We start from the raw sequence: 25,799 nt of genomic DNA, 5'->3' as shown, positions 1-25,799 counted from the left end.
CTCCCAATATTTCCGCAAACTGACACCTTGTTGGCACTAATGTTGGAATATGCATTAACTTTACAAAACGCAGCAGCGTTAGTCAGCAAAGTACGTCTGGGACAAATACCTCCTTCAACTGATTTTACAGCCTGTTTCAGGAAGACCTTCATTTACGGGAACACAGAGCATTTCATGAAGAGGCTCATTGTTGCCGTTAAAGATTTATAGCCGCATTTGCTTGTTTCCCATTGTCTACGTGGTTAGTTTATAATAACAAGTGGTAATGATTTAAATCTGGCTCTGCTGAATCGGTGTTCGACGACAGCTCGAAAACCACTAAATTAGATCATTTAATCAGATCCATATGCATGTTAACTGGGACTAAGCAGGAAAAAAGATGATTAGACCCGTTTGTAAACAAAATGTGAATTTTTTAGGATACTCCATAAATCCTTTAATTAAATATTGGGCTGATTTAATTTTACAAAGATGTTTGTTCTTTTTTTATTTGGGGAATATAAACTAATATGAAGTATTAAACACCAGTAAAATCTGTTTCGCTAATTCCATACTTTCTGTGTCCATATTCCAGTTTTTCAGGCCACTTTTAATCGAGCCGAGCCGATTTCCAGCAATGGAAGAGATGAGCTGCATAATTTTGACCAAAATGGTTTTCCTTTTACGTGTATGAACTCCTCTGGTAAGTGTTAGTCTATGCCAGTCAGCTCTTTGCCTTGATCTCTGGTTCAATTCTGCAATCTCTCTCTCTCTCTCTCTCACTGCTGGCAGGTTACAGCCTAACCCAGGACATGCAATCGGGGAGTGCGAATCGCCCCTCTCCCTGTCCTGTTCCAGTTGGGATCTATGAGCGCTGCCTCAGTCAGATCTGCTCTCTATAGAGACAAACCTTTGGTCCACTGCACCTGAGAGCAGCAGCGTAGGAACGGCATGAAAGCATGGGCCTTCGAGGAAGTGCAGCTCTGAATGAAGACTGTTTAAAGAGAACTGTGTGAGGCAACGTCTTCTCAGAGATTCCTCGAGCAGTGAGTCAAAGATCAGAGAAACTCCTCAGATTGGGCACTGATGATGATGATGTTGCAGACTTATGTTTTGATGTTAAAGGTATAGTCCACCCAAAAATGAAAATTCTGTCATTAATTACTCACCCTCATGTCGTTCCAAACCTGTAAGTCCTTCGTTCATCTTTGGAACACAATTGAAGGTATTTTTGATGAAATGCGAGAGCTTTCTGACCCTGCATAGACAGCAATGCAACTGACCCAGAAAGTTAGTAAGGACATCATTAAAATAGTCCATGTGACATCAGTGGTTAAACTGTGATGTTATGAAGCTACGAGAATACTTTTTGTGCGCAAAGAAAGCAAAAATTGTAAAAATTGTAAATAGTAAAATATATAGAAAATTGTTGACTAAAGTCGTTATTTTTCTTTTCTTTGTCTACAAAAAGTATTCTTGTAGTTTCATAACATTAAAGTTGAACCACTGATGTCACATGGACTATTTGTGACCCTGGACCACAAAACTAGTCTTAAGTAGCACGGTTTATTTGTAGCAATAGCCGAAAAAGACATTGCATGGGTCAAAATTGTCCATTTATCTTTTATGGCAAATATCATTAGGATATTAAAGGAGAACTCCACTTTCAGAACAACAATTTACAAAAAATGTACTCACCCCCTTGTCATCCAAGATGTTCATGTCTTTCTGTCTTCAGTCATAAAGAAATTATGGTTTTTGAGGAAAACATTTCAGCATTTTTCTCCATATAATGGACTTCATTGGTGCCCCGATTTTGAACTTCCAAAATGTAGTTTAAATGCAGCTTCAAATGGCTCTAAACGATCCCAGCTGAGGAAGAAGGCTTTTATCTAGCGAAACGATTGGTCATTGTTTTTAAAAAATTAAAATATTGTATACTTTTTAAGCACAAAAGCTCGTGTAGCACAGGCTCTGGGATGTGGGTCCATGGTTCGTTCTTGAATGATTCTTTCATTTTGAACGAATCTTTAATGTGACTCAGGAAGAACGAGTCATCTTGGGGAGTGATTATGTCACGCATGCACAACATCCTATTAGGTTCTGTACTAGAATTAGTTCACCTGTTTCGAGTCTTCAGGTTTTTCGAGACGTTCGTTCATCTTATGGGGCTGTCACGTGATGCTGATTTTGCTAAATTTAACAAAATGACTCGAAAAAAGATTAGTTCATTTTGCTGAATGAGACTCAAAGGTTCGAGTCGGTAAATTGATCCGAACTTCCCATCGCTATTATGAATCACGTTTTCGAATCACCACAAGTTCGTCGTCTGTGTACTCCGGCTCAAAAAGGTAGAGCATGTTTGAAAACTCTGTTATTTTCTCCTACAACTTCAGAATCATCCGACATCGTTGTACCTTTTTGTTTGTAAACAGCGTTTGACTTACTTGCACTTTCTTAGTCTTTGTGTGTTCGCTTTGTAAACACTGGGTCTGTAGTTCTGCCTACTTTCCTCATGACCTTTCAACGTGATTCAATAGTACGTGAACACGTATCCCAGAGCCTGTGCTACACAAGCTTTTGTGCTTAAAAAGTTTTCCGAAAAAAATGACTGATCATTTCGCTAGATAAGACTCTTCTTCCTCGACTGGGATCATTTAGAGCCCTTTGAAGCTGCATTTAAACTACATTTTGGAAGTTCAAAATCGGGGCACCAGTGAAGTCCATTATATGAAGAAAAATCCTGAAATGCTTTCCTCAGAAAATATAATTTCTTCCCAACTGAAGACAGAAAGACATAAACATCTTGGATGACAAGGTGGTGAGTAACTTTAAAGGTGATTTTCTCAATATCTTCATTTTTTTGCAACCTCAGATTCCAGATTTTCAAATAGTTGAATCTCGGCCAAATATTGTCTTATCCGAACAAACCATACATCAATGGGAAGCTTATTTATTTATCAAATAGGCTCTTATAACTGGTCCAGGGTCACATTTTTAAAAATGTCCTTACTACCTTTCTAGTCCTTGAATGTGGTAATTGTGTTGTTATCTAAGCAGGGTCAGAAAGCTTTCAGATTTCATCAAAAAATTTCTTCATTTGTGCTCTGAAGACGAACAAAGGTCCTACAGGTGAGTAATTAATGACAAAATGTTCATGAATGAACTATCCCTTTAAACAGACACTGTAATTTTCTGTTGGAGTGTGCACAGAGAATGTTGAGGAGAGATGCTGTTTACATTGAGTTGGTAATATTTCTTTTTTTGTATGTTTTGTTGTATTTTTAAACATTATATTCTATCTCATATTATGTGATGTCAGTATCACATCATATGATGTACCAATGTACCTTACTATAATAAATTACAGAAAATCAAAGAAAAAAGCATGCCACTGTCTCTATCTATCTATCTATCTATCTATCTATCTATCTATCTATCTATCTGTCTGTCCAGGTTTCTTCAGATGTTTGACCTTGAAATGCTCATCTGCAGGTGAACAGAAGAAACTACTACTAGAAGAATGTTGCCATCTTCTGGTTAACTCGAATATAACGCCTGAAAAGTTTGTCCTCCTTTCCACTCCAACGTTAGTTCACGTTTATTTTAGGCTAAAAACCAGCTCTTGTTATTATATTGTGCTCACATTGTACGATCCTTAAAAATGACTATTATTTTTACTCGTTCACTGGGGACCTTAAAACAATTACGCTAGGCATTTGAAGCGACACAGCATGAAATAGCGGCGTTATAAAAGTAAAAACATTTCAGCGCCTTAAGTAACGTTACCTCAACGTGGTAAATAAAAAACAAAAACGCATTTGCAATTGGAAAATCAAGTATAAATATGCCTGGACCTTAAAACCAGGCATAAGGGTATATTTTTTGAAATTGGGATTCATACATCATCTGCAAGCTTTTATATAAGCTTCCCATAGGGGTATGGTCTTTAATATACTATTTTTGGCATAAAAAGCGATAATTTTGAGCCATACAATGTATTTTGGCTATTGCTACAAATATATCCGTGCTACTTAAGACTGGTTTTGTGGTCCAGGGTCACAAATACTGACACTATTTTTTTGTTTTGTCAGCGTACATAACAAGCGTGCTGTTGCTATAGTTACCACTTCAGTTTTTCTCGCAAAAGTCTTTAGCGTTGTGGTTTGTGGACTGTTATCTAACTTTTGGGACAACTAGAACCTTCTCATTGGAAATGCTGATACACTTAATATTTTTGTCGTTATATGTAATATGAATTTACCGTTTTAAAGACTCCTCTCCCTGACATTCAAACCATTAATAAGGGGCGTCAGACCGTACAGTATGAGGTAAATGACGGGGGTCTACCTTGCCAGGTAAGTTTCTTTCCCTCGCTATATTCTCTCAGACACTTTCTCTGCATCACACACACAGGAAGCAGAATTTCCACATTCCAGCCGGTGTTGTGTTGATCAGGACACACCCAGCACACACACACACACAGACTGTACAGTAGAGAGCGATGGGACTGCTGCTCTAAGCGCTTTGTGTTGCAGTGATCTGAATGAATGACAGTTCCAACAGCTCACAATAATGACACGTGAAGGTAAGCGTCACTTTTAACACTTTACAGTTGCTCCGGAACGACTGCACTCGTGCAAATTTTAGTAAACTTAAAATTGCGGTAAATAGAGAGAATTGCTTCAGTCAATAATTTATGAGTAATAAACGTTTTACGTTAAGCGTTTCTGCTTTGCAGTCATAATCGGATTGTGTTTTGAACTGATTTATTGTTGTTTTATGTTGTTAACCAGACGCATTGTAAAGTTGCGCTTGAGTAAAATAAAAGATCCGCTATCTGAGAGGAAACTGCTGGAACTGGGTGTAACAGTGCACATTGTTCTGCCATGAGATCATTTAGGATAGGTTTGATCATACCCGCTTTAAATCCATTAGTTCTAAATATAGTTTTATTTAGTATGCATATCATATATAACATGCCCTTCTTTCTTTACTGTTTAGCTGGAGCAAACCTTGCACTCCAAATACACCTTTAACCTCAGAATTGATCTTCTTTGCACAACACGGATAACTCAATCAGTCAAAATAACCGTCGTGGTTTTAAAGAAAATGTTTATTTATTCCACAGAATAGGCTAGGCCCAAATGTTTAGTATTTTCTCTTTCTAAGTGAGTTCATATTTTTCAGTTACATCTGCTAATTATGAATGAATCCTCAGCAAGAGTGCTGTCACTGTCTGTTTAAATAGAAGGGAAACAGAAAAAACGGAATTGTTTTATTATTATTTAGTTTAGTATTTAGAAAAATACACAGTCATAGGCGAAAGGATCTAGTTGTTTGTTTGAGTCATGGTTTTCCCACATTATGGGAAAGGTTTCTGTGATGGTCCAGTTTAGGAAATATCCTTAGCTCAGTATAAAACAATAGAAGTTGATGGAAATTCTTCACCGTGATAGAAAAATAAACCTGTGTGCATGCTTCCTGAACTTAAGCCAGTATTGTTTTTTTTCCAATGGTATTGTTTAAAATTAAGAATTTAGAGCACATTGTGAAAGACTTAATGTGGGTGTGGACATCAAATCCCGAAACGGTGATACTCCATTACCTATGATTACGTATTAGTTGTTTTTCTGTATTAATTTAGAGTCACGATGTTCGTCACTGGTCCGGATGAGACAGCCTTTTAATTTCAGTGACACAGAAAATCTTTAGGCCTCTGTTGTGTAAACAAAAGTTGATGATATCTGAACTAAAATGAGTGTTTCAGCAGTATTGACTGCAAGGCTGGGTTGGCCTGGTTCCTCACCCCTCGTTCCTGATGTGGATAGTCTGTGTTGTCAGGGGGTTTGCACATTCCACCCCCATTGTTTACATCAGGAAAGTCTGATGCCAGGCCTATACTTGCGGGGGAACAAAAACATGCACAGTCCTCTGCACAGCAGGGAAAAAGATATTGGAGCAAAGTTCTTCTTAAGATAACAGAATAAGAATTTGCTTATTTGGTTAAACTAATCATAAAAAGACAGTCACTAATTTGTTTTCATAGCTTCAGAAATTATATTACACACTTTTGTTTAATGCACATGATAGGAAAGCACTTATTTTGCTTGTCAGCCAACAAAGGATGGGTGATATATTTGTTCAGTTTCCAACCAACCATGAGCTGCATGCTTGCCAGATAAGATGTTTCTCCGTAAAGTGTGGACTCCTGATCCCAGACTCACCTCATCTCCATGCCAACTCTCACACAAATGACAACAGTGCCGAAGCCCCAGCCATGTTGCTATGCACATGGGCTCTTTACCTATCTGCTCAACCTGAACGAGCAGATCCCTGGAGGTCAAGCTAGAGCATAACAGAAAGAGAGAGAATATAATAAGCATCCATGTGATACAGTTGAAGTCAAAATTTTACATACCCCTTGCAGAATCTGCATAATGTTAATTATTCTACCAAAATAAGAGGGATCATACAAAATGCATGTTATTTTTATTTAGTACTGACCTGAATAAGATATCTCACATCAAAGATGTTTACATGTGGTCCACAAGAGAAAATAATAGTTGAATTTATAAAAAATGACCCTGTTCAAAAGTTTACAAACACTTGATTCTGTGTTGTTATTTGAATGATCCACAGCTGTTTTTTTGTTTGATAGTTGTTCATGAGTCTCTTGTTTGTCCTGAACAGTTAAACTGCCTGCTGTTCTTCAGTTAAATTCTTCAGGTCCCACAAATTCTTTGGTTTTTCAGCATTTTTTGTGCATTTGAACCCTTTCCAACAATGACTGTATGATTTTGAGATCCATCTTTTCACACTGAGGACAACTGAGGGACTCATATGCAACTATTACAGAAGGTTCAAACGCTTACTGATGCTTCAGAAGGAAACATGATGCATTAAAGGAGAAGTCTACTTTCAAAACAAAGATTTACATATAATGTACTCAACCCCTTGTCATCGAAGATGTTCATGTCTTTCTTTCTTCAGTCGTAAAGAAATTATGTTTTTTGAGGAAAACATTTATGCATTTTCTCCATATAATGGACTGATATGGTGCCCTGATTTTTAACTTCCAAAATGCAGTTTAAATGTGGCTTCAAACGATCCCAAATGAGGTTCTAAATGATCCCAGCTGAGGAAGAAGGGTCTCATCTAGCGAAACGATCGGTTATTTTCATTAAACAAATACAATTTAAATACTTCTTAATCTCAAATGCTCATCTTGCCTTTCTCTCCCTGAACTGTGTGTATTCTGGCTCAAGACAAAAATAATTTCAAAATCATCCTGCATCTCTGCAGAAGTACCGACCCAGTCGCAAAGTGAACATGCAAAGATCAAACACCTTTAACAAAAAAGGTAAAACAGCGATATAGGGCGATTTTGAAGTTGAGGGAGAACATGAGATGGGAGTTTTTCCGATATACTTAGGAAACTTATACTGTCATGAAACGAACGAAAACAGTCCAGGCAGAGTGAGACAAGACGAGGATTTGGCATTAAAAAGTATATAAATTGTATTATTTTTTATTAAAATAACCGATCGTTACGCTAGATAAGACCCTTCTTCCTCAGCTGGGATCATTTACAACTGCATTTGGGATCGTTTGAACCCGCATTTAAACTGCATTTTGGAAGTTCAAAATCAGGGCACCATAGCAGTCCATTATATGGAGAAAAATGCAGAAAAGTTTTTCTCAAAAAACATAACTTCTTTACGAATGAAGAAAGAAAGACATGAACATCTTGGATGACAAGGGGGTGAGTACATTATATGTGAATCTTTGTTTTGGAAGTGGACTTCTCCTTTATGAGCCAGGGGTGTAAACTTCTGAACAAAATGAAGATGTATACATTTTTCTTATTTGACCTGTCTTTTATGTGAAATATCTTATTCAGGACAGTACTAAATAAAAACAACATGCATTTTGTATGATCCTTCTTGTTTTGGTAAAATAATTAACATTTTGAAGATTCTGCAAGGTGTATGTAAACTTTTGACTTAAACTGCATTTCACTCTGTAGATGCAGAATAGGATAGCATGAAATCAGAAAGTCTTTTGTTGGTTGATTATGTAAGTGCTGTTTGTTTTAGTGATCTGATTTGTCAGCATTACCTCTGATTATTTTTGTTATACATTGTTATATATACAATGTTATTGACAGTATCAATATTATTGATAATATACAGAATGTTTTGAGTCCTGCAGTCTAAACCTAACAGCTTGTCAACTTTTAGTAAAATATATAAACTTTCTAGTAAAATATATAAATATTGTATTATGTATTTATTGTATACTTGCTAGATACAGGAAATCACCCATTCTCCTGTATGTGCAGACTAATTACAGATTTTATAAATCACATAATGTTGAATGTCAGATGTCACCCCATGCCATCCAAGATGTTCATGTCTTTCTTTCTTCATTCAAAAAGAAATTAAGGTCTTTGAGCAAAACATTCCAGGATTTTTCTCCATATAGTCAATGGTGGCCAATGGGTTGAAGGTACAAATTGCAATTGCAGTTTCACTGCAGCTTCAAATGGTTCTACACAATCCCAGCCAAGGAATAACAAGCAAAACAACCAGTCATTTTCTAAATTTACATTTACATACTTACATTTATATAATTTTTTAACCACAAATGCTCATCCTGCACTAGCTTTGTGATGTGCATGCACATCCTCACGCATTATGTAATGACGTTGGAAAATTCACGCTGGGTTCATTCTATGTTTGTGTACTTCAGTTCAAAAATGTAGGGTAGGGCGAAAAACTCCATCTCATTTTCTCCTCCAACTTCAAAATCATCCAACATGGTTTTACCTTTTGTAAACACTGGGTCGGTACTTCTGCCTACATCACCAAAAAAATCGCTTAGAGCCCTTAGAAGCTGCATTGAAACTGCAATTTGAACCTTCAACCCACTGGCCACCACTGAAGTCCACTATATAGAGAAAAATCCTGGAATGGTTTCCTCAAAAACCTTATTTCAGTCAACCAAAAAAAGAAAGACATGAACATGTTGGATGACATCAGGTGAGTAAATTATTGGGAAATATTTATTCTGACCTAATGAACTAATACTTTAAAAGCTGTCAGTAAACAAATGCTTCAGTTTTTGGAGTGTTTTGTCATTCCGTTTGGTGGCACTTATGGTAATGCCTCGCTTTACTGTTTAAGCATAAAAAGTGTGAAGTTATTTCTAATCTTTGGCTTTGTTGTTACAGGGCTTGTCTTTTTATGCTGGTTTTGGATTCTTCAAATGCTGCATGTGACTGAAGGAAGCGCCAAGGAATGTGAGTGTCCATCTGCCAGCATTTTGTCTCACTTTCCATCTGAGGTACCCAGTGACACTTGCTGCTTGAACTACTCAGGATCCACATTCAACCAGGTTCCCTGGGGAGCTTTTTTGTCACATACACACCTGCAGGTTTTAGACCTCACTAACTGTAATATCAGTCACATTGATCACAGTGAAGTCGGTGATGCTGTCAGTTCATTGAGAGAGCTGTATCTTAGCCAGAACAGACTGACCTCACTTCCAACTGACTTCCTAAATAAATCCTATAGTTTAGAAGTACTGGATCTGGGAGAGAATCATCTGAAACATCTGCCCGAGCACTTTCTGCAGAGCTCGGATAAACTGCGAGTGCTGATTCTAGAATGGAACCAGCTGAGCGCTCTACCTCATTCAGCACTTAAGCCTTCGCTTGAGCATCTGGAGCTCGTCGGAAACCCTTGGGCCTGCACATGCTCGCTATGGGAAGGTCTTCAAGGTGTTCTGCACGACAACTCCAGCAGCCTTCAGGACCTTGTAGGTAATCTGTCCTGTGCCGCTCCTCAGAATCTCGCAGGACAGTTGGTTTGGTCTTTGCAGACTGGTGACGTGTGTCATTTGGCCAGCCTGACCGCTCTCTTCATCCTGCTTCCCCTGTTCCTCCTCCTCAGTTTGGTGCTCTGCTGGTGCTGTGGGAGGAAGAAGAAGAGGAAAGAGAGCTCATCGTTCAGCCCAACTCGCAAAAGACCCAACAACTCTCATTGCAATGGACGGTGGCCACATGCCAAACTGCATACTGGGGAATCAGCAGTGGCTGTAGACGGTGGAAAGGAGGTCATACTGAGGAACCAGCTGATGCTTCAGCCCTCATCTAACTTGTTAGACAGCACTCGGGATATTTATGAGGAGGTGGAGATCAAACTGGGTTCTGTGGACTCGCTGGGCCCTCCGCCGTCAACTTGCTCCACGGAAGGGACGGCGGGAAAGCAGGATCTGGACACGGTGAGCGTGAGTGAAGTGATGAAGGACTCAGCTGATCGGGAGAAGGCGTACCTGACCCAGTCCACGGAATATTACAGCCTGGTTCCCGGGATTGAAATTGAGGACTCCGATCATGGAGAGTATGAGAGTGTGGACCTCTCATGACAGTACAGGAAATGGTGTTTGACTGACAAGTACACTGGAGTTTTGTGAATAAGTCTGAAGGTGCGGGTCACATTTATCGTAAATTTCACAGACAAATCCAGTCATTTCAATAAGAAACAGCACGGAAGAAAAGAAGTTTTGCGTAAAGGTAAAACAGACTGCTCATGTTCAAGCCGTTCGTTTCGCTAGATAAGACCCTTATTACTCGGCTGGGATCGTGTAGAGCCCTTTGAAGCTGTATTGAAACTGCAATTTTGACCTTCAAACTGTTGGCCACCATTGAAGTCCACTATATGGAGAAAAATCCTGGAATGTTTTCCTCAAAAACCCTAATTTCTTTTCGAGTGATGAAAGTCTTGGCATGAAATTTTTATAAATCCACACAGAAGAAAAAGGAGTTTTGCGTAAGGGCAAAACAGACCAACAGAAAGCTGCATGGTTTGAAAGTGACATCTGTGTGGGGACTGCACCTTCAGTCAGGACGTTTTCCCTTTGGCTGCAAATGCATAATGAACGTTGGCGTTAAAGGAAGTTACTAACCCAATGCGAAGCCATTACTTTTGCATACAACATGAATGAATTACTGTACTGATAAAGTATCAAATAGAGCTGTTTGCAGACTCAGTCTGTTGCCAAGATAAGCTATCATATAGCTGTCGCCTGGATATTTTCATTATATTGAGATTTTTATATCTTCGTCCTCTACTGTAAGACAGAAAGTTTTAATATTGTAAAATTACTTTGTGTTTCACATTCGGTAATAGTGCTTAGTGTCAGTGTAAAATGTATTTGGTGTCACATATAACTTATATATATCATCATAAAGAGGAAAGGCAACAGTAGAGAGCAAGGGAACATTAAACAGAACCACAGCGCAGCCTCTGGTCTTTATCTTGAGTAATCAAATCTGCTGAAATTGGACATGTGATGGACTAACATTTCTCTCCTACACAGAAGTTTGGAGTGTTGCTGTTTATGTAACTATGTAAATGTTGAAAACACTGACTGTTTAATCAATATTATCTAGCCTGTATCCACAGCTGGCCGCAGCTGATGTAATCATTTTGGCCTTGTTAATAATTAACACACTCTTAGGGAGTTAAAATCAAATAAACAGAAACAGCTATACTAGTCAAATGAAGTGGCTTTCGGATAAGATCAGGCTGACTTAGCAAGTAAAATTTAACATAAGCAGATTTCAGTGGAAAGCCTAAATAAAGCAGGAGAGGTTGAGTACATCATACAGAACAAACACTCAACTTTTACCTATAAAATAATTTTTACTGTACTGTTATTTGAAATAAAGCTGAAATTAAATAAAGTATAAACTTTAGATGAAAATGTAAACTTTAAAAGCTGAAATAAATAGGTTTAAAGGCACACAAAAATGAAAATTCTATCATTAATTACTCACCCTCATGTCGTTCCAAACACGTCAGACCATCGTTCATCTTCAGAACATAAATGAAGATATTTTTGATGATATCCGAGAGCTTTCTGACCCTGCAAAGACAGCAACACAACTGACACGTTCAAGGCCTAGAAAGATAGTTAGCACATCGTAATTTTATGAAGCCACAAGAATGTTTTTTGTGCGCAAAGAAAAAAGAATGACTTTATTTAACAATTTCTTCCGTGTCAGTCTTCGACAGGCATTCGTACCACAACGCAAAATTTCAGTGAACTAAATTGAAGTACTAAAATTACTAACTAAAACTGAAATAAAAATGTTAAAATAAAAAAGTAATATTAAAAACTAATAAAGATAAAATTAAAATGAAGACAGTCTGATTTCTAACAAGGCCAGCAACAAAATGGTCAGAAAAAGAGTGATGGTCAAACAACACTGAACAAAACAGTTTTTGTGATTTTGGGTACATATGAGCTACACTGGACTTTCTGTATGAATTTATGATGATAACTTTGACATTATCAAACAATCCTGAAAACGAGAAATTATATTTCATTCTTGGCTTCAAATAAAAGCTTTTTCACACAACTGTTGTTTTGCATGGCTGATTTTTAATTCTTTCAGTGTTAGTTAACTGGACTGCATTCTCTAATCACTGGTTGTTTGACTGAAATTGTGAAAACATGTCATATGTGTTAATTACACTCAATCCTAACTTAGGAGCCCCTTACGAATTGACTATAGCCCTTCCAGAGTCTCACACTGGCCTTCACAAGATCTGCTTCTGTGTCCCCATAATGACCCAGCCCATTCATTAGTGGCTGAAATCACTCAGCAGTAATAGAAAGCTAGCTCTGATTTCCTCCTGTGTGGGAGTTTGTAATTATAGCATTGGGTTACTCCATCCCAGTAAAACCTGCAGAGCTGTAATGGCCTCACAGGCATCTCTACCTGCCCTGTGATATTTTGGGCACTGTGGGGACTTTACAGTTGTGAAATTTCTATTTTTAAAGCCTGAACAGACAAAATTACCACTGAGAACAGAAGCTTGTTCTTTTATTTATAAGCAAACAAATTATTTAAACCATTACTACAATTATGAACATGCCTTAAAGGGATATAGTTCACCCAAAAAAGAAAATTCTGTCATTAATTACTCACCCTCATGTCCAAGACGTTCATTCATCTTAAGAACACAAACACAAATTAACATACTAGAAATATTATTAATATTCAACAATTCTTCTCTTCAGTGTCACCGTCCTCTGCAATTAGGGACTTTAAGCAACGGCTTCCAATGGAACGTCTACGATGACCGGAAGTAAGCTGTTACACCGCCGTGGCTGAGAATGCCAGTACCAGACATATGCCTAGAACACGCATGCGCTGCGCCTTGTTTACTAGCAAAAGAATGCTACTTTTCTGGGTCTGGGAACATTTCAGTTACTATGGAGGATCCAAAAGCGCTCTTCCGAAGATGAACGAAGGTCTTACAGGTTTGGAACGACATCAGTAATTAATGACAGCATTTTTATTTTTGGGTTAACTATCCCTTTAACTCAATTTATTAATCGTCACAGTTTTGTCAATTTTCACTAAGAGGTTAATTTAGTGATTACCAAAACAAAAATGTTGCTTTAACAAAAATGTTAAATTATGTTTCCTGAAAAAATGCTTCAAACTAGTCCTTCAACAGAGATTTTTTTAATAAGAATACATCATTCAAGAGCAAAAAGTTCTCATATATTATTGCTTTTAACTGATTCATTTATTTAAAAATGAATTGTGTACGTTTGAATACTGTCTCGACATGTACAATAGATATCAAAAGAAAATGATATCATGATTCTTCTTACCAATTTGAATTTAGCTGGAAAACAGGATATGTAAACAATGTCTCCAGAGGAAGTCTGAGGAGAAAAAAAAGTGATTTAAGAAGGAAGGGAAGGCGTGTTCAGCTTGTATGAAGTGAACTGATGTTGCCAGTGCTGTGATGGAGTAACTCTAAACTGGAGTAACGCTGTATTTCTTTACCTTACAGTGTCTACCGCCCCCTACTGTTGCTAAAAATCTCTGTAACTCTTTAAGGATAGATAGATAGATAGATAGATGTTTCCTTTCTAAGCCTTTCAAACCTATCATGTTTAAGAACATCTTGAATTTTATAATCAATGGACAAAATCTCACAAAGACAACAAAGCTGAAATACGATATAACCCCATTCAATATAATCAACATAATCAGCGATCAGCGTTAACAAATAAACTCTCTTCCCTTAATTAGGTTGTTTGACTGAATTTAAAACATTGCTGTTTTTAAAACAATTTGTTTTTAGTGTGTTTGTCGATGAGCAGTTCACACGAGAATGGTTTTATATCTGTGGCGTGAAAGAGGATTTATAACACAGCTATATTTACCAGTTACGTAAATATGTTTGCACTTGATATCATCTACTATTATAATTACTTACGGCTTAAGGCCGGTCAGGAAATTCATGTTTTATTGCAAATGCTGAAAGAATTCCTAAGTCCTTTTTATACTATTTAATTTAATATCAGTTTTAACATGCATCACACTCTTAAAATAAAGGTTATTTTGTAGTGGTTACTGTAGATCATTAAGAACCTTTAACATCCATGGAATTTTTTCATTGAACAAAAGGTTTTTTAGATCATTGAAATGTTCTGAAATGTTTAAGAACTGTTCACTAAAGGTCCTCTGGGCAACCCAAAATGGCTCTTCTATGTAATCACAGTGAAAAGAAAAAAACAATCACAATCAAGTAATAAATACCTAGTCATAAATTATACCTTTACAATGTGTTTTCCACAGTAATCATTCATAATGCGGTTTCACCTGTGTGTGAAACTGACATTGACCATGAACATGTTCTTTTAAACTGGGTTCCCAAACCATAAATCACTGGATGGATTGATAGCTTTACATTATAGTCAGGGATATAAAGGAGAAAACACAACGTGTGTTTTCTCTTTAAAAGAAGACGAGCTTGAAACGCCAAGGTAAGAGCAAACAAATTAATATCTATATGGCAAATGTGTTGCGGAATTGTGAAAACGTATCAATTCTTTGAGTTTTTTTTCTAGAATTCCACCATGACAGTATCTTACACGCTGAAGGTGGCCAATGCTAAGTTTGGAGGCTTCTCAAAGTTGCTGTTCCGATGGAAAGGAAGCATTTACAAGCTTTTATACAGAGAATTTCTGGTCTTCTGTTTACTGTACAGCTTCATTAGTATTCTATACAGGTATCATGACATTCCAAACTTTCTAATAATTGACACTTTTTAAACAGTTGCACATTCTTTTGGCAGCTGCACATTCTTTTGCCAAATTACAAGCATGCAATGATAAGTTATAAAGAGATTCCACTGTTTGTGTAATGCAAAGGTCAAGTTTTAAGGTGTGAGTATAGAAATGGACTTGGTTATTCAAGTCATCCTTTAAAAACACAATCCATGTCACATCTTCCAGGTGTGTCCTCACTGACCAACAACAAGAGGTGTTTGAGCGCCTGGCACGTCATTGCAACAAGTTTGCTAAACTCATCCCCATGTCATTTGTTCTTGGTGAGCATAAATGTTCTGACTATAGCAACATGACTACTAACTCCTTGGGTTTCTTGTACTAAATGAACTGGTCTGTGGTCCTTGTTAGGGTTCTATGTCACCCAGGCGTTTCAGCGTTGGTGGGGTCAATATACAAGCTTTCCCCTGCCAGATAACCTGATGATGGTCGTATCTGGGAATGTCCACGGCACAGATGAAAGAGGCCGTCTGCTGAGGAGAACTCTGATGCGGTATGCAAACCTGTCCTCTGTCCTCATCCTGCGCTCCATCAGCACACGAGTACGCAAGAGATTCCAAACTGTGGAGGACATTGTGGAGGCAGGTAAGAACTTTGCATCTGAAAATGTTTGGGAGAAGTTGAAGTAGTGGATTACTTTTCAAGGTGTTTTCCACATATAAATTAAAGAGTCTTTGAATTGTTTCCTCCAGAATTATTATTTTTATAGCATGCTATATATACTTGGTAATGTTATACAGTGTTGGGGAAGGTTAGTCTTAAAAGTAATTTGTTAACGTTTCACCCTAGCAGAGTAACTAATTGGGTTGCTTAGTTACTTTTTATGGAAAGTAATGCATTACATTACTTCTGCATTACTTTTTCACATCTGGGCTTGCTTTTTAATATTAAAAAAATCTATTTTTGACAGCTGTAAAAGCACTTTCAAACCAAAAGTGACATGAATAACCTTGAAATGCAAATTTACTCCTGTGTTTACGCTGTGCTTTCACTGTTTTTATTAGTTTTGAGGAATACCGAGTCTGTTTTTGTGCAAGTGAGATGAGTAAATGCATGTTCACATTTAATCTAGAACTACAGTTACTATCATGTTTACACAGTGCACACAGTGCTTTTGCGCTTACTCCCAATTTCTCTCCACATGAGGAGAACTGTCGGTCAATAAATGGGTAAACAAAGTAACTGGCATTACTTATTTGAAAAAGTAACTCTGATATTTTCTTGTAAATTAAAAAGTAATTACTTTACTAGCTACTTAAAAAAAAAAAGTAATCTGGCGTTACTTGTAATGCGTTACCTCCACTGATGCTATTGACATGAAACTTTCTTTATACGGACACAGAAAGTACTTATAACTTGCAGTTCAGTAAGTGAGTAAAACAATGATTTATTAGGTGCTCTGATGTATATAATCCATTGTTAGACTGATTCAAACCTAGTTCAGATTTATGATTTATTCACTAAAGGACCAGCCCATAAGAGTCATTTGTTTGTGAGTCAGGCCTCCTCTGGTAAACTATGTTTTTGATTCACTAAAAAGAATTGAGAGGCGTTTGTTGGAGAACTTTACTTCACTTTTTCCTGTGACCGTGTAAAATATAAGTGGTTTGGAGAATGGATGGACAGATGGTCAAATTAAACGAGGAGAGTTGTTGTATGTTTTTTATTTTTTATTCATTAAGTACAGGCGAGTCATCCCAGGTAACAATTTTTAGTTCTCAGAACATTGTAAAAACACACATATAATGTTCTTTGTTGACTAGCCAGGCACGTTTTCCTTTTGTAAATCCAAAAAACCCACGTAGGTTTGGAGAACATTCCCCAGAAAACCCTTATTTGGTTCCCCAAAAAATAAGAACATTAGGGGAAGGTTCTGTGTTTGCTGGGATTTATTTGTGAAGCTGCCTTGTCTGGTTATGTTGTATGTTTTTGATTTACTAAAAAGAAGTGACTCATAAGGGTAAATTATTTGTGATTCTGACTAATTTGTTCATGTTGTAGGCATCTAGAAAGGACAACTCAATAAAAAGACATTTCTTGCCAATACATTCAATACAGTATGTTCCTGCACAACCGGTGGCTGCAATTTTAGGACTGCAGTTCTAGGACCCTATTTTCTGTGACAGTGTCATCTAGCTAGTTCTATTTCAACAGGGGGGACCTGATTCAAACAGATGCAAAGACTAGATCCGTGGAAGCTATTCAGTTTTTATCTTTCCATTTTATTTTTTAAGCTGGTGTGAACATGAGTGTTCAAAGCGGTTCTCCATTTAGCCTATATTTAGCTGTGGATGTAAACTGGTATTTTTATTCAAATCATTTTACATTTATTAACTAAATAAACACACAAATTTTTTGCACAGTTCTTTTACTGTTTACTGCACTTTATGATGTTTCACACATCAGATGTGAAAACCACACTGCGGTTAATGAACTGATGTCTCGAAAAGAAAAGTCTTTCTTTCTAAGAAAACTGAATTTAAATACAATATATTTTATATATTTCAAAAGGTTTACCAACGGGTATTTAGGGTTGGCTAGGACAATAATTAAGTGTATACAATTAAACAACTACATATTTCACACACACACACACACACACACGTCTGGTTTATTATCCTTGTGGGGACTCTCCATAGGTGCAATGGTTTTTATACTCACCACACTGTATTTTCTATCCCCTTACCCTATCCTTCCCCTAAACCTAACCCTTACAGAAAACTTTCTGCATTTTTACTTTCTCAAAAAAACTTATTCTGTATGATTTATAAGCTTTTGTACCCATGGGGACCTCAAGCCAGTCCCCACAATGTCAAAAATTTCAGGTTTTACTATCCTTGTGGGGACATTTAGTCCCCACAATGTAGCAAAAACAAGTACACACACACACACACACACACACAAATAAAAATAATAATAATACAGAATTGAATAGCAAGTGCTATAAAATAGCACTAATACATACATACAAAAAATAAATTAAAATAATTTAAAAAAAAAAAAAAACGATATGGTCCTAGAAATGCGGTTCTAGAATGTAGTCCTGAAACTGCATCCTTCTCAAGGGAGGCAGTGTCTCCACAAACTATTGGATGAGAGAAAAATTGTAGTACAAAAATAAAACAATGGCAAAAAAAATATAACATTAAAAAGTATATAAATCACTCTTTTTCTAAAGAAAAATTGTCCAGCAGCAACACCAGCAAGTAAAGTTACATCAGAATTATGATTGGATATGACTGTTAATGTTCGGCTGTGATTGGTCTGTGCGATAAATCCCCCCTTTTGTGTTTGTGCACATATTCGCAAATCAGTCTGAATGAACAATATAATGGCGTTAATGGGAAGACTAATTTAAAAACTTAAAAGACTTAAAATGGCCTGAAAACATGATCTGTAGAAGGTTTTAGTGAGTAACCAGCTTGGTGAAATCTGAAGTACAACTCTCTCTTTGACCAGTAGTCCAGCTAACAATTTTGGTTCCCAGAACCTACAGGGAACGTTCTATTAACATTAAAAAACTTTCCTGACTAACCAATAGGGAACGTTCTATTTACTAGAAAGTTCCCTGAGAGTTCTCTGAAGGTTCCCAGAACGTTCTCCTAACCTCTTCACTCCGATACCGCTGCTGTACGTCACTATTGTTTATTCATTACAGATAATCAGAGCACATTTAACCACCATAAGGAGCATTAAATGAGATTGAATTGTTCTTTAATGTTATTTTTTTCTTATTCGTTAATATGTAAGAACAGAACTACCATATAATAACCCAGATTTTATGTTTATTAAAGCACCAAATAACAATGACTTCAACAAAATATTGGATTTTAAAAATGTGAATTTTATTTTTATAGACATTAAAAACGAATAACATTTATTTAGCTTTCTTACCACTGAATTTACGATGACGTGCTGCTCTCTTTTGGTCAGTACACAAAAACTTCTCCGTTAACATCATGTTCTCTTCAATTAGAGATGTAAAATTTACCTAAAATCACAATTTACTGTCGTATATATATTAGTTATAAGTAATTATTCTAAAAATTATTCTAAAAAAAAACTAAAAATAACCTGCAGGGAACGTTCTGTGAACGGTCTTTATAGGTTATTAAAAAGAGAACCTACAGGGAACGTTCCTAGAACGTTCTCATTTGGTTCCCAAAAAATAACCAAATGGAAACCATATGGGAACATTAGGGGAACGTTCTGTGTTTGCTGGGATTTACCAAGCTTTGATGGCTGCTGATCAGAAAAATTAAGAAACAGTTAAAAGTTGACTATTAAAGATTAGCTGAACATAAGTTCACAAGTAAAATATATATTTTTAAATTGTTACTATAAATGTTATCTGCTCATAAACACTTGATGAGATCCATATGGCTTTAATCTATAGAATATTGATTTATTATTATTATTATTTTTTTTTTTGCAGGATTCATGACCACAGACGAGCTCAAAAAGCTAAACCATCTGTACTCTGACTTCAACAAATACTGGATGCCACTTGCATGGTTTGCAAATCTGGCATCACAAGCGAGAAAAGAAGGGCGTGTGAAAGATGATATAGCTTTGCGACTGCTCATGGACGTAAGTGCGTTTGAACATGTCACAGTGATGCATATGTGCAATAAAAGCACAATAATTTCTTCCTTTCTTCCTCTTTTTCAGGAGCTGAATAACTATCGATCAAAATGCAGCATGCTTTTCCACTACGACTGGATCAGCATTCCCTTAGTGTACACACAGGTGAAGCACATCTCACAGATCTTTCTTTCATGGATGTAGCTCATTGTATGCACCTAAATTCATCTCATCTTCATCTTCTGTTTGGATGCAGGTAGTGACTGTGGCTGTGTACTCCTTTTTTACATTCTGCCTAATTGGCCGGCAGTTTGTAAAACCTGAGAAACCCGATGAAGACAAAATTCATCTGGACCTGTATGTCCCCATTTTCACTCTGCTGGAGTTCTTCTTTTACGCTGGTTGGTTAAAGGTATGATTGGTGGTATAACAGCATATTTTGTACTACAAAGCTGGTCTGATGTCTCTAAAATTAAGAGTACGCTTGTTCTTAAAGGTAGGGGAACTAATTATCAACCCCTTTGGAGAAGATGACGATGATTTTGAGACCAACCAACTCATAGATCGAAACATTCAGGTTGGTAAATCAATACTCCATTTTAAATTCACACATCAATTGATCAACCACTCACAGAGATGCTTTTTATCTAGGTTTCCATGCTAGCTGTAGATGACATGCATCAAAACCTTCCTCTCCTTGAGAAGGACAAATACTGGGTGGATAAGGGTCCTTCATATCCTTCAGCTACTATGAAGCCTGTCTTCATGGGGTCCACACATGACATGAGGTACTATGACACGTATCCATAATCTATAAATATTTAAAAAGTGTATATCAAGGGGCCAGATTCATATGTTTGGGGAGAACATCAAAAAATATATGTTAATATCTTTTCAATATATTATTCCGGTCATGCACGTCGGTTGGTCACTTTAACAAATAAACAGATGTATATATTTGGAACTGATATTTGCAACAACTATGTTGTGAATTTATGTATGCATTTTTGAACATGTGGTTTACCTTCTTAAAGGTTTCTTACATTAATGACTTTAATGTATTGTGCATTTCTTAGGATACTTGAGGATGAAAACGAGGAACCTTTACCAATCCCCAAGACACAAATGCTTGCCATCAACGTGTGGCCAACTACACACAAAGTCAGAAGGCAGAAGAACAAGAGCTTGCAACAATTGTGTCTTTGCTCCAGATCTAGATGTGAAGACGAGCGCTCAAGACTCGAACAGCCTTCCAAAGCCATCATCCCATTACCACCGCAACAACAAAACATGACCATGCAACTTGTCTGCCATGAGAAACTCTTGGAATCACCTGAAACTGCAGAACAAAAAAACGAAGAGCCATAGATAAATGTGTAACTACTCAGATTTGACTTAGCATGTGTTTGTTGAGACAGTCAAGGATGAGAGGATACTTGATGTAATATTTAAATCCTCATCCCTGTTTTCACTTTTGACCAATGTACACATTCAAAGGTTTGGGGTCAGTATGATTTTTAAGAACCTGGTTTATTCATCAAAGATGCATGAAGTTGTTCAAAGGTGACAGTAAAGACATTGTAATGTTAGGATTTCTAGTTTTGTTCTTTTAAACTTAAAGAATCTTTGCTTTAAGCAGCACAACAGTTTTCCACATTGATAATAATGTGAAATGTTTCTTGAGCAACAAATCAGCACATTAAAATGATTTCGGAAGTATGGTGAACTGAAGACGAGTAATGATGGCTGAAATTCTATTTGAAAATATAATAAAGCATAGTTGTTTTAAACTATTTCACAGTATTACTTTTTATAAATGAACACAAAAATCTTACCAACCCCAAACTTTTGAAATTAATCCAGTGAATTAAACTGATGAATAGCATTTTTAATCTACTAAATTAATCTACATACTATTGTTAGTTTTGAATCATTTGCTTATAATACATTTACACATCTTTACATTTTAAAATGTAGAAATTACCATTAACCTATAGTTGCTTTGTCATTGATTTATTGTACTTAAAGGGCTACCCAAAAATGAAAATTCTGTTATTAATAACCTGTAAGACTTTCATCTTCACCACTGTTCATCTTCAGAACACAAATTAAGATCTTTTTTGATATAATCTGAGAGCTTTCTGACCCCGCATACACAGCAATGTATTTGAAATGTTCCCAGACCCAGAAACATAAGGACATTGGTGGTTCAATCACAATTTAACAAAGCTACAAGAATACTTGTGTGCAAACCTAACATAACTTTATTCCCCTTCTCCTCTAAATCATGTATTCTGCCATTATCGAGAGTACCACGACGTATGTGAGTGCTTTCATATTAAATTAAAAGAACTTGCTCAGAATGTGGTTTTTCTTATGGTAGTACCTCTAATATCAAGACCTAATGTCCAATTTAAAAAAAAAAATCTGTGGCAGCAGAGAAACCATGAATCCATGAATCCAAGTCTGAAAACACATTTTTTTCATAGCTTTCCAGACAAGGAAAACACTTGAATCAAATTCCATACTTTTCCATTTCAGTTGTGCTGCTATCAAGGCAGAGTCAGAAAGCTCTTGGATTTCATCAAAAATATCTTAATTTGTGTTCTGCAGATGAAGAAAGGCCTCACAGGTTTGGAACAATATGAGGGTAAGTAATTAACAACAATTTAAATTTTTGGGTGAGCTAACCATTTAAATGCATTAACCAGTTAAAGCTGCATATTACAAGTTTATAGGTAATCTGTAGTTATTACTTGCCTCTGAAATTAAGCTAAGACTTTTCTATTTAAACATTTTTGGAATTTTCATTTAAATTAGAGAACCCATTACTTTTCAAAGACTATCATTTAAAATAAAACATGTCAGATGTATGACATGTAAATATGTGCAACTGATTTCCAAGAAATGTTCACAAGTATTGCAAATGACTACTTTCATACAGAAAATCAAAAGCACTTCAGCACTTGTGGTTTTTCTAGGAGGTTACAACCAGTTAATGCAGTACAAAAACAGCTGCTTAACTTTCTCAATCCTCCTTTCAATAAAAGTGTATGACGGAAAATAAAAACATTGCAACATCAGTACACACCAGAAACAATTACCGCAAGATAGCACAAGCAAGTCTTCCACCTAATCAAAAGCTTTGGCAAACACTGTTGTGTAAAATAAAAACAGCAGCGACATGCTGAGTTGGGGTATTTTCTTTAATGGTCGTATCAAAGAGAGCTGTACATTTATTTGCCTTTCTTGGCTTTAATCTTCCTCAGGTAGAACTCCAGTTCTCTGCCCTCAAGGATGTAGCCATCAGCCCTGCCACACTGTCCTGGTCTGGAGGCAATGCAAGCTTGAGGAGAAACAGAAAACAATAGATTAAAACATTTAAACTGAAAGGCAGCATTTGAGTGGTTATCAGAAGTGGTATAAACCCAGCATCATGGTGTCAGTAGCAGAACTGGAATTTATCATGATTGTTTCATTAAGTGTTACATTAAGAGCCTGTAACACAACTTACCAAGAAGCTTCCCCTGCAGGAACTGCTCCTCCAACAGAGGACTGATCTTGCTCTTCTTTCTGCGCTCATCAAACTTCTTTTGGATCTTTTTCGACCTCTTCTTGTTCAGGATTTCCTCTTCCTCAGGGGTCTGAATTGGCAAAACAAGTGAGAATTAGCAATATACCAATTACAGTATGTTTTTTGGTATAGAGAGTTTATAAGCTATGAGTCTTCCTCAGAGTCTTAAGTTGCATCACCTTCTTTCAGTAGCAGAACTGACAATGTTATCATCAATGAAAGACCATTATTAAAACACCCCACAGTTTAATAAAGAAAACCAATTTAACTTACCAGCTTGGCACCCTTCTTCCTTCCAAGTGGAAGAGCGTAGTGAGACTCGTACCACTGTCTGTAAGGATTGCTGTCCACAAGGACAACGCAGTTCTTCACCAGGGTCTTGGTTCTCACCAGCTCATTGTTAGAGGCGTTGTAGACCACGTCGATGATCCTGGTCTTGCGGGTACAGCCTGAAACATTAAAACAACCCATAATGAAACATCCAACAAAATTGCAGCAAATAAAGGTCAAATGTGTCTTTCTCAGAGAACATAAGGATATCCATCAAGCACATTCAGTAGCAGAACTGGACAAGTTATCTTCATTGAAAGAGCTGCACTTATATAAATGGCATAAAATAAACACTTACATTCTGAGCCCCATGAGAAGTTGCCCACATCGAGCCTTAAAGCACGGTATTTCTTGTTTCCACCACGGACTCTTACTGTGTGGATGCGGCGAGGTCCAATCTACGAAAAGGCATAGAAATACATTTAAGCAATGTGACAAAAACCCATGAAGACATTCTTTGAGCCTGAACATGTGTCAGTGTAACTATGACTAATCCTAACATTGGCAGGTCAAAGGCTTTGACCAAAACGGCCAAAAAAGACCAACCTAAGGACGTGTTTTCATCACCCACATTGTCGCAATGAGATGCGTTCTTGCAGCAGGAAACATCAGAGTTTGATTTACCTTGGTGTTTGCAGGAGGACGCCCGAGCTCATATTTCCTTTTCTTGTGGACGGGCTTGCGTTTGCCACCGGTCTTGCGGCGTTTGTGCCAGTTGTCCCTTGAGATACCTTTAGTGTAGAAAAGTAGAAATGTATTAGAAACAAGTCTAAATGAAATGCAACTTTCATCCTTTCACCCCATACTTGAGTGTTCAGTTCTCCAAGGTGTTATCCCCATGAACAATCGGGTTCCGCAATTGGATTCATCATACACACTCAAGCTTAAATGTGGAATTTAACCAAAAACTATTTACTCGCCCTTTTGTTGTTCCACACCTACATGACCCCCACACAACTTAAAACACAAACATCTTGCCTAAAGTCTACTTTTGTGCTCCATGAGGGCGAGTACATAACATTTTCCTGTTTGTGTAACTATCCCTTTAACAGCAAAATACGTGGTGTCAAGAATCACATTAGCAATAAGCTAACAGTTTAGACCTCATTAGCGCCAACTTCATAAGCCTCTACAAAAAACACATTGGTAAAGTTAGTTGCAACTGTTTGTATCGATAAATATACAGCAAACGACAGCTGGTTAACATTTACAAACTACCCAAGTCGACTCTTCACCTTAGGTTAGCTGGCCATGCAGCCTCCATTGGCTGACACATGCATCTTCTACCCGTTTAGCCGTTAGCGCTAACTAGTTTCTCGTCTAAATTACACTGTTCAATCACAAAAATAATTTATCTACGAATAAAACCGCGTTTTGCAAGTCTCGGAGTACAACTATCAGCCTTGTTAGCAGTCTAAACGCTATTTGAGAGTATAGTACCCCATGCGCGCAGCCATCTTTAGCAATATCGCCAGCCACTTTCCCCATCTCTTCTCGTAAAAATGTTTTAAACGACACGGAATCGTCCAATTTGGGACTATATCGCTTGTAATATACTTTTGCGATATAGCATTGAGTTTGTTTTATTAAAATCAGATCTGATAGCGCAGATGAAGATGGATTGTTCCAGCGACTAGAGTCTGAAAACACGTACCCATTCTCAGGCGCCGGCTAGAAAGAGGGCTCGCAAAGGCTCATGGGCGGGTTTCAAGCTACCACATATCGCGAGGGTACCTGGAGAAATCGCGAGAGTTGTACTTCTGGCTCAGTGGGAAAACGCTTGACTGCCACCAGGCGTTTAGTAGTTTATAATCAATTTTTTTAAGCATAGAAACATTCAATTGAACCGCTACATATTTAAGAATATAATTTGTCGCATCCAAGGACATATGTGAACTTGGACCGCAAAACCAGTCATAAGTAGCACTGGTATATTTGTAGCAAAAGCTAAAAATATGCAGTTTGACTCAACTGTATGGGTCAAAATGATCGATTTTTCTTTTATGGCAAAAGCCATTAGAATATTAAGATCATGTTCAAATTGAGATATTTTATAAGTGTCCTACCGTTAATATATCAGAACTTATTTTTCTGATTAGTAATATGCATTGCTAAGAACTTAATTTGGACAACTTTAATAGGCGATTTTCTCATATTTTGATTTTTT

At 37.0% G+C, this 25,799-nt stretch overlaps 4 protein-coding genes and 3 non-coding genes across 10 annotated transcripts in view; 3 read left to right on the top strand and 4 right to left on the bottom strand.

Annotated features, from left to right (window-relative positions):
* The window catches only part of LOC127152114 (zinc finger protein GLIS1), a 45,469-nt gene extending 44,052 nt beyond the window's left edge, over positions 1-1,417 (top strand). For both annotated transcript variants that reach the window (XM_051092569.1, XM_051092559.1), the window contains exons 10-11: positions 575-682; positions 772-1,417. In XM_051092569.1, coding sequence (XP_050948526.1) covers positions 575-682; positions 772-881 — 218 coding nt within the window. In that variant the 3' untranslated portion in view covers positions 882-1,417. The remainder of the gene's footprint in view (positions 1-574; positions 683-771) is intronic.
* A 2,700-nt stretch (positions 1,418-4,117) lies between these two features.
* Positions 4,118-12,409, top strand: si:ch211-106k21.5 (leucine-rich repeat-containing protein 38). Of its 2 annotated transcripts, none has more exons than XM_051134293.1 (2): positions 4,118-4,337; positions 9,215-12,409. In XM_051134293.1, exon 2 carries the CDS (start codon positions 9,250-9,252, stop codon positions 10,408-10,410), a length of 1,161 nt encoding a protein of 386 aa, XP_050990250.1. In that variant the 5' UTR covers positions 4,118-4,337; positions 9,215-9,249; the 3' UTR covers positions 10,411-12,409. The 2 variants fall into 2 exon arrangements, with proteins under 2 accessions (XP_050990250.1, XP_050990248.1); XM_051134291.1 differs by lacking the exon at positions 4,118-4,337 and adding an exon at positions 4,358-4,567.
* A 950-nt stretch (positions 12,410-13,359) lies between these two features.
* Positions 13,360-21,808, top strand: best4 (bestrophin 4). Of its 2 annotated transcripts, XM_051134283.1 has the most exons (10): positions 14,824-14,841; positions 14,926-15,086; positions 15,313-15,407; positions 15,496-15,729; positions 19,580-19,734; positions 19,816-19,893; positions 19,985-20,140; positions 20,225-20,305; positions 20,380-20,516; positions 20,805-21,808. In XM_051134283.1, the coding sequence occupies exons 2-10, from the start codon at positions 14,935-14,937 to the stop codon at positions 21,094-21,096; spliced, it is 1,380 nt and encodes a 459-aa protein (XP_050990240.1). In that variant the 5' UTR covers positions 14,824-14,841; positions 14,926-14,934; the 3' UTR covers positions 21,097-21,808. The 2 variants fall into 2 exon arrangements, with proteins under 2 accessions (XP_050990232.1, XP_050990240.1); XM_051134275.1 differs by having other exon boundaries at positions 13,360-15,086.
* An 834-nt stretch (positions 21,809-22,642) lies between these two features.
* LOC127155251 (small nucleolar RNA SNORA47) lies at positions 22,643-22,767 on the bottom strand. The gene has a single exon (XR_007825560.1). It is a non-coding gene; the product is annotated as a small nucleolar RNA SNORA47 (small nucleolar RNA).
* A 149-nt stretch (positions 22,768-22,916) lies between these two features.
* On the bottom strand, positions 22,917-25,402 carry LOC127180297 (40S ribosomal protein S8). The gene is made up of 6 exons (XM_051134294.1): positions 25,287-25,402; positions 24,257-24,363; positions 23,931-24,030; positions 23,576-23,751; positions 23,243-23,372; positions 22,917-23,074 (listed from the first exon to the last, which is right to left on the bottom strand). The coding sequence occupies exons 1-6, from the start codon at positions 25,288-25,290 to the stop codon at positions 22,965-22,967; spliced, it is 627 nt and encodes a 208-aa protein (XP_050990251.1). The 5' UTR covers positions 25,291-25,402; the 3' UTR covers positions 22,917-22,964.
* LOC127155201 (small nucleolar RNA SNORD38) lies at positions 23,455-23,523 on the bottom strand. Its single transcript, XR_007825548.1, has one exon. It is a non-coding gene; the product is annotated as a small nucleolar RNA SNORD38 (small nucleolar RNA).
* Positions 24,101-24,206, bottom strand: LOC127155213 (small nucleolar RNA SNORD46). Its single transcript, XR_007825551.1, has one exon. It is a non-coding gene; the product is annotated as a small nucleolar RNA SNORD46 (small nucleolar RNA).
* Positions 25,403-25,799: the final 397 nt, after the last annotated feature.

Source organism: Labeo rohita, chromosome 2 (genome assembly GCF_022985175.1).
Source record: "Labeo rohita strain BAU-BD-2019 chromosome 2, IGBB_LRoh.1.0, whole genome shotgun sequence".
Taxonomy (NCBI): Eukaryota; Metazoa; Chordata; class Actinopteri; order Cypriniformes; family Cyprinidae; genus Labeo; species Labeo rohita.
This window is presented reverse-complemented; position numbering and strand designations above follow the sequence as displayed.

Bases quoted from the DNA above. Each gene is read 5' to 3' on its own strand.
- best4 (XM_051134275.1), top strand. From the start codon at position 14,935: ATGACAGTATCTTACACGCTGAAGGTGGCCAATGCTAAGTTTGGAGGC. The intron at 15,087-15,312 runs GTATCATGACAT...CACATCTTCCAG, and splicing joins TTCATTAGTATTCTATACAG to GTGTGTCCTCACTGACCAAC. The intron at 20,517-20,804 runs GTACTATGACAC...TGCATTTCTTAG, and splicing joins GGGTCCACACATGACATGAG to GATACTTGAGGATGAAAACG.
- LOC127180297 (XM_051134294.1), bottom strand. The intron at 24,031-24,256 runs GTAAATCAAACT...GCCTTTTCGTAG, and splicing joins GTCCTCCTGCAAACACCAAG to ATTGGACCTCGCCGCATCCA. The intron at 23,373-23,575 runs GTAAGTTAAATT...TTGCCAATTCAG, and splicing joins GGAAGAAGGGTGCCAAGCTG to ACCCCTGAGGAAGAGGAAAT.